At 36.2% G+C, this 15059-nt stretch overlaps 2 protein-coding genes across 2 annotated transcripts in view; one reads left to right on the top strand and one right to left on the bottom strand.

Moving 5' to 3' along the window:
- btbd2b (BTB (POZ) domain containing 2b) overlaps positions 1 to 55 on the top strand; it is an 18668-nt gene extending 18613 nt beyond the window's left edge. Inside the window, exon 9 of the mRNA XM_079819185.1 lies at positions 1 to 55. This exon is cut by the window's left edge and continues 778 nt beyond it. The gene's annotated coding sequence lies outside the window, so the exon portion shown is untranslated.
- Positions 56 to 4715: 4660 nt separating this feature from the next.
- eef2b (eukaryotic translation elongation factor 2b) overlaps positions 4716 to 15059 on the bottom strand; it is a 28916-nt gene continuing 18572 nt past the window's right edge. Inside the window, exons 9-13 of the mRNA XM_079819713.1 lie at positions 11430 to 11796; positions 8205 to 8558; positions 6316 to 6498; positions 6094 to 6226; positions 4716 to 5101 (exon numbers count right to left, since the gene is read on the bottom strand). Of these exons, the coding sequence (XP_079675839.1) occupies positions 4908 to 5101; positions 6094 to 6226; positions 6316 to 6498; positions 8205 to 8558; positions 11430 to 11796 (1231 nt within the window). The 3' untranslated portion in view covers positions 4716 to 4907. The remainder of the gene's footprint in view (positions 5102 to 6093; positions 6227 to 6315; positions 6499 to 8204; positions 8559 to 11429; positions 11797 to 15059) is intronic.

Here is a 15059-nt window from a genome sequence, read left to right as displayed (position 1 = left end):
TTATATTGGGTCTTTGTATGACTGCTCATGTCCAATAAAGTTTAATCATTCTTTACATTTCCGTGTTTTTGTCCACTTGTTTTAGGCTTTAGTGTTGACAAACGGGATCCATCGGTCGAGCAATTCCAGCCACTGAATATACAAAATAAAGGAAGAGTTTTATATTCTAATCATTTGTGTATAGAAGGTTAAAATAGCATATTTCAACATTAATATTAATTCACATTAATAAGCTTCGGCTCAGTCTCTGTCAAGTTTATTTTTATATATATATATATATATATATATATATATATATATATATATATATATATATATATATATATATATTTAAGTATATATATATATATTTAAGTATATATATATATATTTAAGTATATATATATATATTTAAGTATATATATATATATATTTAAGTATATATATATATATATTTAAGTATATATATATATATATATTTAAGTATATATAAACCTTTTTATTTATTTATATTTTATATAGATATTTTTTATTTATTTGTTTTATTTATATAAATGTTTTATTGATATATATATTTTTTTATTTATATATATAATTAAATATATATAAATATTTTTATTTATTTATATTATTTTTAATTAATTAATTTATATATATATTATATACATTTTATTTATATATATATATATTTTATTTATTTTTATTATATCTATATATTTTTATAAATATACATATTATTAATTTATATATGTTTTATTCATATATATATTTTTTATTTATATATGTATTTATTTTATTTATATATACTTTTATTTTATTATATATATAATTTAAATATATATACATATTTGTATTTATTTATACATATTTTATTTGTATATATATATATATATATATATATATATATATATATATATATATATATATATATATATATATTATTTATATATATACATATTTGTAATTTTTCTATATATATATATTTTTTTTTTCATATTTTTTATATATTTTTTTTATTTATATATATTTTTAATTTATATATAAAAAATTATATATGTATTTATTTTATTTATATATACTTTTATTCTATATATATATATATATATATATATTTATATAGATGATGCAATAATGATGATGCAATAAAATAGCTTTTCAGATTTTTCCACCTTTTCCACTTGCATAATTTTTTGTTGTTGTCATTTTTAGTATGTTTTTTTATTTTTATAATGTCTATATCGTGTTTATTAATATAGTTTTAGTTTTTCATTTTTATTTTATTACATCAAATTAAACTAAATTAAAATGAGAAATCTCGCTTTGGCAAAAGTTACTTTTTTGTGTTCAAGAGTTACAAAAATGATATAATGAGAATGTACAATATGAATCCATTTTTTCAACCCGTGTTTTTGTCTTATCCTGAATCATTACAGTCCGCTTATAATAAGTGTTTATATCGGGACTATTTCAGGCCGGAACCGCTGCGGAGGAGCACAGTCCCTGCGTGACTCGCCATAGACACAAACAGAGAAGTAGATCCGCTTCAAAGCAGCTTTACGTGTTAATTTAGTATTGAGATAATATAGTTTTTAGTAATATTTTGGATCATATCTTATTTTTGTATTTTCCACCTACATATTTTGTAATTTGTATTATTTCTAAATATGTCTATAGTGTTTATTAACATAGTTCTAGTCTTTTTAGTACATAAAGTTATTATTTCAGTTATTGTTTTTTTCTTCGTGGTTTTAGTTTGTTTTAGTCAACTATCATTAGTTTAAACATAGTTTCAAATAATTTCAGCTACATCGATAAAGTGTACCATTATTATATACCGTTATGACCTTTGGCGGTGAGATTTGATTGGCTGTGATACTTAAAGCCTAAATCTGAACATGTTACTAGTAATGATTATTAATAACATGGTGAAATATTCGCGGTGTTCGTGCAGAAAGCATTTCCGGTAACGTTAGTCATTCTTCAGTTTTTTCTCGAGAGATTGTGACAATAAAGGCGCTATATATAATAATTTCCGTATAAATCGCTCTTTTATTGGCAATGTGTGAACGGCTTGAAGCGAAAGTTAAAAAACGAGACCTTCCGCGAGTCGTCAAATGTATGTTTCGTGATCTCAGGAAGCTTTTATTATGGACTTCTATTATGGCACATGGTTCTTCTTCGTCTGTCTGTACATGGACTACATGTGCTCAGAGCGCCCTCCGGCTGCCAGGATGAGCTGAAAACAACACATAAGAGACTCAATCGCTCATGATTAGGCTACATCTGCGCATTTTGAGGAAGTATTGAATAAAAAAATACTCCTCTGTTTAGAAATTTGACACAGACATATGAGAATCTATCAATATTTCTCCTCATCTGCACACTTTTGAACTAAAAGCCCTGAGGGATGTTGATTTGTCGCGAGTCTTCGTGAGGAGAATAGAGGAGTTTTTTTATGAATGAGATCAGCTGAGGCTCATATTACAATCAAACGGTACAGACGCGGTTTTCATATTCATAACTCCTGACACATATTAACAAATTACTGTCATTATAAGACTTTGATGGGCGTTCCGTTTCCGAAAATATCTGCACAGACTATACCAATCACAACTGACTGGGTCATCGGACCAATCAGCGCAGATTAGCGTCACGTAAAGGCGGGGTTTTGAAAAGTGAATCACTAAAGGAATCATTTGAGAATCGCTGTCAAAACAGGTAAAAATAAATGCATATTATAAGAAAACTAAAGTCTTTTTTGTCATTGCATGCATGCAAAACTGTTGTTGGGGACTTCTAAAACAATATTTGGAACATTTTAAATGCCATGATAGGTGCTCTTTAAATGAAAGCCATATGTCTAACCAAGTTGTGTTCCAAATTTGAAGTTGATATCACAAAAATTAAAGTCCCCATGAGATTTTGTTTAGGGCGCAATACCAAAAATATCCACCGGGTATCATTCAAATTCCATTGATTGTTTTTTTGACGCATTTTCCTGTGAATTTCTGTCCAAATGTCACTTCCATCACAAAACAGACCCCAAATATGGAACCTTGAGACTCGGACCTTTCCGACCATATGTGTGGTGTCAAGATTTTGATTATAAAGTAGTTCAAATACATTTTGTAATATGATGAAGCCGCCCACTAGGGGGAGGAGCTTGTTAGAAGAATTTAAAGTACCGTTTCCATGGTAACGCAATGTCTGATTTCAAAACGGTTTTCACAGGATGAATTTAGAGTTCGTAAGCTTTCGAATGACACCTAATTTATGATAATTACGATTAAATGATACGAAAAAAGGCGGGAAAAAAGCGTTAAGGTGACAGTTAAGGAGTTAATGTCACTGTAAAAAGTATTACTCATTAATGCGTTAACATTAGTTTGTTTGTGTGAAACACGCCTTCATTATAAATCAGCAAAGCCATAACACTTCAGCTCTGCAGCATATTTAAATTATATATATATTTACATATATAGTAAATTGATAAAAATGGTCTCATTTGATAGAAAACACTCTAAATTTTAACACAGTGGTGGAATATTGCATATATAATATTGTATTTATTCACAATTTTATGATAAACACAGATAAAAAGTCATATTTTGATTTATTTTTTAATTAATCTGTTTGGGCTTTTTCCCTTCAGAAAGTTGCTGTTGATTCCACTAAGAGTCAGTAAACAGCGGAAAGAACTTGATATCTCCTTCCAAAAAAAAAAGTTATTGAGATTAATCTGTGCAAACTATCTAATAACTCCTCCTCATCTGCATTGATTGACAGCAGCCGCTGGGTAATCGAGAAGGCTCCGCCTCCTCAACTTTGTAAAGGTAGGTCTCGGGCTCTGATTGGTCCAGAAGCATGATTGACTTGTCTATAGAGAGCTGAGATACTCAGTTTTTTTGACGTATAACGCAATACGTGATGACTTCATATCTCCAACAAAAAAAAAAGCAGCTAACAAAGACCAAACTAAGGATAATAAGAGTATTTGTCTGCATCACATGTTTTGATCTGGACATTGGTGACAGTGTGGTTTGGCCATGCTCGCTCACAGACATGAGGGAATGGTCTCATTTTGAAGAAAACAACCTAAGGAACAAGCTAATATAGCGTTCGAGGGTAGTAGCTACACAAGGAGGAAGTGATCCGAACAGGAATAGGACTCATGTGTTTGCTTGTTCAAAGGAGTCATTTCCATCTTCGTGATTCTTTTGATAATAACGTTACTGTAAAGTGTTGGATCGGTGAAATAAACTGCACAGTGAAATTCTTGAGGGTGAGAGCTTTCATTTGATATATGACTTGTCTATTTTTGGTGAGATTGTGGGAAACAAATATGAAATTTAATATATGATTTTCTCAAAGGGGGGTCAAATTCAGACCGTATCTTTTTCTATGTAACAAAAAGTGATTGGATTAAGAAAGCTGAGGTTCTAATCTTTCAAATGATACAATATATGTCTAGTTTTGTGCTGTACAATTTAAAGATTTTTGTGATTATGATGCAATATTTGACCCACGGGTGGGTCAGTGAGGAGGTGCAGAGCTTAAGTGGTTAAAAAAAATGTATAATTCTGAATGTGATCTATAAGGAACCTAATTGAAATAATTATAACTATTCCTCGCCACCAGAACTTTAAACACTTACACCATGGAATTGAAACCGCAGCACTAAAATGTCCCTAAAGCCCATGAACACATGACGGAGCAGCAATGAAACGCCACAGAGTAATTTTCCATTTTTATGTTGTTTATTTAGATTTACATAATCCACTTGGCGTTCCTGTGTGCGTGAGATGTGGTGTGTGTGCCCTGTACAGTCCAGTCCCTCTGGTGTACTGAGGGAAGGAAGGAGCGCAGGAGGGAAGGAATGAAAGAGAAGCGGAGGTGGAGCTGCGGGTGGAGGCGAGTCGGTCCGCCGATTATAACTTGTCCAGGAAGTTGTCGAGTGCCGGGATTCCCTCTTTCAGGCCCTTGCGCTTGCGTGTGTCGAGGACGATCTGGTAGGGCTTGGATGTGGCGTCTTTGGGGTCGCCGGGCAGGATCTGCCAGTGGTCAAACACACACTGAGGGAAGGCCTGACCGCCGGTGTTGGAGCGAAGGTCAGCTGTGAAACCTGCACACACACACATCAACAGGGTGAGCGTCTCACAATTGCAAAGATGCGTGTGTGAACTGTAATGGGAGCGCGAATGGAGCGTCAAATTTGCGTCTAGTTGGGACGCTTTGAATCCAGTCGCGCATCCACAGCATTCATCCAGTAATGAAACGAGAGATTCATTCTAAAACACTGAGTCGCTTGAATGAATGATTCAATGACTCACTCATAAAAGACTTCATTTGTTTCATTACTGGATGAATCTGTTTTTGAATGAATCTCTTGAATTAATGATTCTATGACTCACTCAAAGACTTCACTTGTTTCATTACTGGATGAATCAGCGTTTTTGAACGAATCTCTTGAATTAATGATTCAATGACTCACTCATAAAGTCTTCACCCGTTTCATTACTGGATGAATCAGCGTTTTTGAACGAATCTCTTGAATTAATGATTCAATGACTCACTCATAAAGACTTCATTCAAAAACAGATTCATCCAGTAATGAAACAAGTGAAGTCTTTATGAGTGAGTCATTGAATCATTAATTCAAGAGATTCATTCAAAAACGCTGATTCATCCAGTAATGAAACAAGTGAATCTCTTGAGTGAATGATTCAATGACTCACTCATAAAGACTTCACTTGTTTCATGAATTAAGTCTTTGAGTGAATAACTGAATCATTCATTCATCTCGACAAATCAATTTACATTGTCATGACCCTCTAGCAAGTTACATTTAGTTCAGAATCATGAACTGGCCTGTCATTTTCTCAAAGGCAGAGAAAGACAGCCAGAACTCGGGTTTACACAGATCAACATTTCTATCCACTTGGGGACAATATTCAGGCTAGGGGAACTCATATTAATGTTGAAATACCTCATCAAATGACAATTTCATGCCATGGGACCTTTAAAAAGTAGATTTTTGATTCTTGAATGCAATGCTTTTGTCTGATAAAGTCATTAAGTGTAAGAAACCGAAGTGTAATGGTAGTGATTACTCACCGAAAGACTCGTTGACGGGCAGGAAGGCCTTAACAACAAACATGGGCGTTCCCATGACCTGAGACTCCTCGAACACGTGTCCTCGCTTCCTGTTCAACACGCCATAGATGCCGCCGACCACCTGCTCTGGGCACTGAGAGAGAGAGAGAGAGAGAGAGAGATGGGGGTGAGAAACACTCATGATGATGATGATGATGATGCTGATGAAGGACTGGCCCTCACCTGGATCTCCACCAGGTAGACGGGCTCCATGAGTCTGGGCTCGGCGGTCAGCTGGGAGGCATACAGAACCCTGCGGGCCGTGGGGATGATCTGGCCTCCGCCGCGATGGATGGCGTCCGTGTGGAGGGTCACGTCATGGACGTCGAAGCGGACGGCACGCATGTTCTCCTCACACAGCACACCCTGAGGACACAAAACACAACATGAGCATGCTTGCTTCTCACAGGTCTTTGAATTTATATAAAACAAGTATTTTAAAATAAAATCTCAGAGATGCAAACTTATCAGGAGTGAGAACCAGTTGAAACGAACCAAAATGCAAAGTAATCAGTGTGGTGTCAAAAGGAACCAAAAAAGCTACAATGTATAACCGTTTGGCCTTGGTTCGGACCGAACTAGAGATGTGAAAGCACCCCAAGTGTCGTAAAGAGGTCGTGTCCCATCTTCGGTTATCACTGTCAGTCATAGCAATTTAATGCGTTTGCCACTCCTGAAGCTTTGCAGTAGATGTGGAACTTGGTCCTCTTGGAACCATGAAAAACAAAACCTCCCATTAAATTGTGAATGGATACTAGGGATGGGCAACAGTGGTCGAGTAATCGAGTACTCGAACGTGACAGCGATCAAAAAAAAAATATTTGTCTCTTTTTTTTATTGGTTATTGCGTCGTTTTGCGCGGTATCGGAGGTCTGATTGGTTGGCGTTATACAGAGCCTCATGACCGCGGCGAAATAAATTGAAGAGGCGTGCACTGCAGTGTTGTCTGGAATCACTGATCATTAAATGTTTAGTGCAAGATGTGCAGCGCCAATCTGTCATAGCCTACATAGCATTATAATGAGGACACCGTGGAAAATGAGGCTAAATGATCTGTGCTTAGTTCCCCGTTTATCAGCTTATCCTCAGAGAAACTAGCGAGAACACTCAGACTAGCGCGTGAAGTTCATGTGCGCATTCACGTCCTTTTGTGTTGATATATGTCGTAATAGGTTCATAATAATCTTCATATTAATATTGATATATTGTGCGTTTGGTTGAGTTTATTAACCAGCTAGCAAGCTCTGCAGGGTGGTGTTATTTCACAGTTTCAGCTCAAAGGCAATGCTCGATATTACTGACTTGGTTATTTGAGTCCTTTTATAAAGATGTTTCTTTTTCAAAGACATTTATGCATCATAATCAAGCATTTATTTTTTGTTTTATATGTTCATGTTTTCATATACCGGTTTTCATGTCACGTTTGTATTTGTCAACAACCATTTTCATAACAGTTTATTATCTCAATAACGGACATGCCCCACCCCCTGCACATGCCCCGCCCCCAATTACTCGTTTTTGAGACCTATCGATGATCGAAATGAGAAATTGACAAAAATGCCCATCCCTAATGGATACATAAAAAGCGAGCAAAGAGCACCCCTTGTTTAGCACGACCGATTATAATCAACAAATCTATTATTTACAATCGGCCTATTATGGTGCCATGAGAGGATTTGAGAGCTTGTAGAACAGTGAACTCACGTTAAACAGCCATTCCTGTTTGCAGTAAACACCTCTGATTGGCCATTGCTTTCAACAGAGAGGCCTGTGATTGGCTACAAATAATCAACGCTGTAAAAACATGTTGGAAATAGAAACCCTTGCCACACAATTCTGCCCAAGCGGAAACTCATCAGATTTTTTCGGATTTAAAAGAGCAAAGATTGCATCCCTGAATTTTCCGACTCAACACTATTTGAACGTGTTCATGTCTGTGGAGGTCTCAGATACTTTGGGAAGGTGTTATCCATCACTTCATCAGAGTGGTGCATGATTTCTCCTCATTGACCAGCCAGAACATCAGAATTAACCCAGATTTGGTTTGCAAACGGGCCTGTTGAACGTCTCACCTCTTTAGTGGCCCACTGGAATCCAGCCACAACGCTGTCCTTGATCTCGTTCAGGTACTGGACTCCCTTGGTCACGTCCATCAGGAGATTGGGCCCGGTTCCGTCAGGTCCAAAGCACCAGATCTTACGGGACTCGGTGACCTCCCACTCGTATTTTTCGGCCAGGTAGCGGGCGCGGGCCTTGAGCTCCTGCCGGGCCGCCACATCGCCCTTGTCGATGTCTTCAGCGAGGCCATCGGGGAACGGTCTGGCCTTCATGTACAGACGGTTGTGCTTGTTTGGGGACTTGGACAAACACATCTGGTCCGATTCAGCACTGACTGTCTCCCTGTATGACACAACGGGGTCCGATTTCTGTTGGAGAACCAGAGCCACAGGTTAGGGATTAGCAGCCAGAAGGCGGGCATTATGCAAATGTGTTACATGGTGAGCGCTAATAATGGCTGGACTACAAACCAGGGTTCCCACTCTTTCATGAACACCAGATTCAAGGACTTTCAAAAGCACCTTTTATTTTAAATCAAGCACAATACATACAATAAAGGTGGGTGTTTTACTGCCAATATATAAAAAACCTACTATACCTGTGTCTATCATTAATGCAGTAACGCTAAGGCATATACTGACAACTAAAATACTATTTCTAATAAAGAAAAATTTCCAATTTTATCAAGGGAAAGAGGCTGGTGTACAAGATGCAGTTTGCAGCTCTTATTCCTGCTTTTAACCTCTTCCCTGTCACCTTTTTTCGTATCATATTTGAGTAATTATCATAAATTGGGTATCATTCAAAAGCTTACGAACTCAAAATTCATCCTGTGAAAACTGTTTTGAAATCGGACGTTGCGTTACCATGGAAACGGTACTTTAAATTATTCTAGCGGGCTCCTCCCCTAGTGGGCGTCGTCATATTTTATATTACAACATTTATTTTAACTACTTTATAATAAAAATCTTTTCTAATCTTGACAACACGCATATCGTCGGAAAGGTCTGAGTCTCAAGGTTCCATATTTGGTGACCATTTTGTGATGGAAGGGATATTTGGACAGAAATTTACAGAAAAATGCATCAAAAAAAAAATCAATGGAATATGTGTGACACCCGGTGGATATTTGTGGTACTGCGCCTAAACAAAATCTCATGGGAACTTCAATTTTTGTGATATCAACTTAGACATATGGCTTTGATTTTATAGTAATTTTAGATTAAAACATTTTTGTAAAATATTTTATATAAAATAAAAATATTTTGTACAGTATTTTTTATCTATAGTAAATTTAAATTTCCATAACTTTTTCATACTTTCATATTTTGAATTGTATTCACTTCAGCAATAATCTGCCGAGTGTCTGCTTTAAAACAAGACCAAACTTGGGTATACATTCCAAAGCATTCTTGAATTACAGCCCTTTAAGTTTGGATAGTGCATTTTCAAGTGTATTCTCAAAAAGGGGTTAACATTTATTTCACACTAGTTTTAGTTATTTCTTATAAATCATTACTTAATTAAAACATCAAAATATAGAGATATTGCATACTTGAATTTTCCAATTAAATGAAAAGATATGGACAAGTTCATAGTTGGGCATTAAAAATATGCTAAATTATTTTTTGTACATGTACCTTTTTAAAAATCTATTTGAAGGCTTTTAAGACCTGCACATATATAAAATCGCTGTCGTTATAACGGCCCATTTCAAATGTTTACGCGCTTTTATTTTTTTGAGCGGGGATGAAATATTGCTCTTGTATTGCCAGCATTTCAGTAATGAAAGTCTAGATATTTAAAATGCTTCCAAATTACAGCAAAGCGCAATCGTACGGTGGCCTGTAGTGGTCAAAAAGGATGTAAACAGTGAATTTTTAAATGATCTCATCTTGAAAACTCAAGAGATGTGGATTCGGACGGCAATTAAATAACCACACGTCGTTGGTGTTTGTCTTAAAACAGGAGGTAATTCGGCCGGGGATTTTTATGCGGGTGGTGGGAGAAAAACACAGACATACGGCAATAAAATCACTGACTAGCCCCTGTCAATGATGAAAATACCTTACGACCCCACAAGAAACAATTACCATACGAATAGGGCTTTTTGACAGTAGATGGCGCTTCTGGAACAGCAGAAATATATTGAAATGGCTTCCTCCCGTAATGCTGTTTTGTTCTGGCTTTGGCAGCGCATGAAGGCCAATGTTTGTAATAGCACCATGCTACTCTAACAAAATGCAGTTCATGCTTAATTCAAGCACTTTCATAGCCTGGATGCCAGCCGAATTTAGCCCCGCCCACAAATTTTTTTGCTCTGGCAATTCGGTCTGGACTCGCTCCATAGAGGAGTAATTATGCCCGAACAGAAACTGTTCGGACCAATGAAATTGTCAGGGCGGGCTTTAGACGATGATGGACAGATGATCAACAGTAACGTAATCATCCACGTCATCGAAGGCTCTTGGGTTGAGTTTGCTCTTATCCTAAACGGAGAACTTGTTCGTATATGCGTTCACCTTCACTATTTCTCTCAGAAACGATGATCGTGTTGGTAAGTACTCTGTGTATCCTTAAATTATTTTATTACTGGCAAAGATCGTTTACACTCATCTTTTTCTTGTAACGTTACTTAATCCAGCGTGCGTGCAGACAGGGTTTCCAAGTGTTTTTGCAATGTCGCGCACAATTGCTACTCAAAACTATAGCCCAAAACAATAACTTTCCGGGGGGTTCTCCGGAAAAAAATGGCGTTTGGTTGGCAAAATATGTTATTTTGGCAAGGTTGCCTGCTAAAATTCGCATTCCTGGGTTTATATAATCACATAATTGGGGTCGCTTCAACCCGCGGACATGGAGAAAAACACGGACTTGGTAACAGTGCAGTTGAGTTCTGTTGACATTTGACAACTAACGTTACGCGTTGCTCTGATTGGTTGTGGGTCTATCCAATTGAGGTCTTTCCTGGCTCGGTTGAAACACGCCCCATAATCAAAGCTCAATGGAGCGGCACCAGACTCATATTCTGACTAGAATTGAGTATGGCCACGCCAGGCTAGCACTTTCAAGGACCTATGTTTGTTTTCAAGTACTTTCCAGGCCTTGAATCCATGTGTCTGAAATTCAAGAAGCGTGGGAACCCTGACAAACGAGGCAAGTGTATTGTGATAGTGCTTTTGTAACATGCATAAAGGAAAAATAAAGCATGCACACTTTAAAAAGATGCAGTTACAAACCTTTAGTGGAATGCAAGCGTGGTCCTCCTCCAGATCTTTAAGGCAGATTTCCAGGTGAAGTTCTCCAGCGCCAGCGATGATGTGCTCTCCGGACTCCTCAATGATGCACTGCACCATAGGGTCGGACTTGGCCAGGCGTTTGAGTCCCTCCACTAGTTTGGGCAGGTCCGCAGGATTCTTGGCCTCCACCGCCACTCGGACCACAGGGCTGACGCTGAACTTCATCACACGCATGTTGTGGGCCTGCTCGTAGGTCGTGATGGTCCCGGTCTTCACCAAAAACTGGTCCACGCCAACCAGACCCACGATGTTACCGCAGGGCACTTCTTCAATGGGCTCGACGTAACGTCCCATCATCAAAATGGTCCTGGGAATGACATTCAGGGTCAGAAAGGAAGCACAATTTACTTGGTTAAAGAGTTGCTCATGTTAGTGATGCACAGAAATTGAAAATTACCGTGGTTAAACCATGTCTATTTACAATTACCATGACGCACAACACTATAGATTTGAACGCGCTCATGTCTGTGGAGGTCTCAGATACTTTGGGAAGGTGTTATCCATCACTTTATCAGAGTGGTGCATGATTTCTCCTCATTGACCAGCCAGAACATCAACAGGACCGCAAATGTTTATGGGGCTTTTATTTTTTTCAGGAATTGTCAGTTTTAAATATTAGTTAGGTTTTGGATGGCGAAACGAACGAAAGATAGAACGATAGATAGATAGATAGAACGATAGATAGATAGATAGATAGAACGATAGAACGATAGATAGAACGATAGATAGATAGATAGATAGAACGATAGATAGAACGATAGATAGAACGATAGATGAGAACGATAGATAGAACGATCGATCGAACGATAGATAGATAGAACGATAGATAGATAGAACGATCGATCGAACGATAGATAGATCGAACGATAGATAGATCGATAGATAGATAGATAGAACGATCGATCGAACGATAGATAGATAGAACGATAGATAGATAGAACGATAGATAGAACGATCGATCGAACGATAGATAGAACGATCGATCGAACGATCGATCGAACGATCGATCGAACGATCGATCGAACGATCGATCGAACGATAGATAGAACGATCGATCGAACGATAGATAGAACGATCGATCGAACGATAGATAGAACGATCGATCGAACGATAGATAGAACGATCGATCGAACGATAGATAGAACGATCGAACGATAGATAGAACGATCGATCGAACGATAGATAGATAGAACGATAGATAGATAGAACGATAGATAGATAGAACGATAGATAGATAGAACGATAGATAGATAGAACGATAGATAGATAGATAGATAGATAGATAGAACGATAGATAGATAGATAGATAGATAGATAGATAGAACGATAGATAGATAGATAGAACGATAGATAGATAGATAGAACGATAGATAGATAGATAGATAGATAGATAGATAGATAGAACGATAGATAGATAGAACGATGGATAGATAGATAGAACGATAGATAGATAGATAGAACGATAGATAGATAGATAGAAAGATAGAACGATAGATAGATAGAACGATAGATAGAACGATAGATAGAACGATAGATAGAACGATAGAACGATAGATAGATCGATAGATAGATAGATAGATAGATAGAACGATAGATAGATAGATAGATAGATAGATAGATAGATAGAACGATAGATAGATAGAACGATAGATAGATAGATAGATAGATCGATAGAACGATAGATAGATAGAACGATAGATAGATCGATGGATAGATAGATAGAACGATAGATAGATAGATAGATAGATGGATAGAACGATAGATAGATAGAACGATAGATAGATAGAACGATAGATAGATAGAACGATAGATAGATAGATAGATAGATAGATAGATAGATAGAACGATAGATAGATAGATAGATAGATAGATAGATAGATAGAACGATAGATAGATAGAACGATAGATAGATAGAACGATAGATAGATAGATAGATCGATGGATAGATAGATAGAACGATAGATAGATCGATAGATCGATAGATAGAACGAACGATAGATAGAACGATAGATAGATAGAACGATAGATAGATAGAACGATAGATAGATAGAACGATAGATAGATAGAACGATAGATAGATAGATAGATAGAACGATGGATAGATAGAACGATAGATAGATAGATAGATCGATGGATAGATAGATAGAACGATAGATAGATCGATAGATAGAACGAACGATAGATAGAACGATAGATAGATAGAACGATAGATAGATAGAACGATAGATAGATAGAACGATAGATAGATAGATAGATAGAACGATGGATAGATAGATAGATAGATAGATAGATAGATAGAACGATGGATAGATAGAACGATAGATAGATAGAACGATAGATAGATAGAACGATAGATAGATAGAACGATAGATAGATAGATAGATAGATAGATAGAACGATAGATAGATAGAACGATAGATAGATAGAACGATAGATAGATAGAACGATAGATAGATAGAACGATAGATAGATAGAACGATGGATAGATCGATGGATAGATAGATAGAACGATAGATAGATCGATAGATAGATAGATAGATAGATGGATAGAACGATAGATAGATAGAACGATAGATAGATAGAACGATAGATAGATAGAACGATAGATAGATAGATAGATAGATAGATAGATAGATAGAACGATAGATAGATAGATAGATAGATAGATAGATAGATAGAACGATAGATAGATAGAACGATAGATAGATAGAACGATAGATAGATAGATAGATCGATGGATAGATAGATAGAACGATAGATAGATCGATAGATCGATAGATAGAACGAACGATAGATAGAACGATAGATAGATAGAACGATAGATAGATAGAACGATAGATAGATAGAACGATAGATAGATAGATAGATAGAACGATGGATAGATAGAACGATAGATAGATAGATAGATCGATGGATAGATAGATAGAACGATAGATAGATCGATAGATAGAACGAACGATAGATAGAACGATAGATAGATAGAACGATAGATAGATAGAACGATAGATAGATAGAACGATAGATAGATAGAACGATAGATAGATAGATAGATAGAACGATGGATAGATAGATAGATAGATAGATAGATAGATAGAACGATGGATAGATAGAACGATAGATAGATAGAACGATAGATAGATAGAACGATAGATAGATAGAACGATAGATAGATAGATAGATAGATAGATAGAACGATAGATAGATAGAACGATAGATAGATAGAACGATAGATAGATAGAACGATAGATAGATAGAACGATAGATAGATAGAACGATAGATAGATAGATAGAACGATGGATAGATAGATAGAACGATAGATAGATCGATGGATAGATAGATAGAACGATAGATAGATCGATAGATCGATAGATAGAACGAACGATAGATAGAACGATAGATAGATAGAACGATAGATAGATAGAACGATAGATAGATAGAACGATAGATAGATAGAACGATAGATAGATAGAACGATAGATAGATAGAACGATAGATAGATAGATAGATAGAACGATGGATAGATAGATAGATAGATAGATAGATAGATAGATAGATAGAACGATGGATAG

This window comes from Gobio gobio, assembly GCF_949357685.1.
Source record: "Gobio gobio genome assembly, chromosome: 6".
Taxonomy (NCBI): Eukaryota; Metazoa; Chordata; class Actinopteri; order Cypriniformes; family Gobionidae; genus Gobio; species Gobio gobio.
This window is presented reverse-complemented; position numbering and strand designations above follow the sequence as displayed.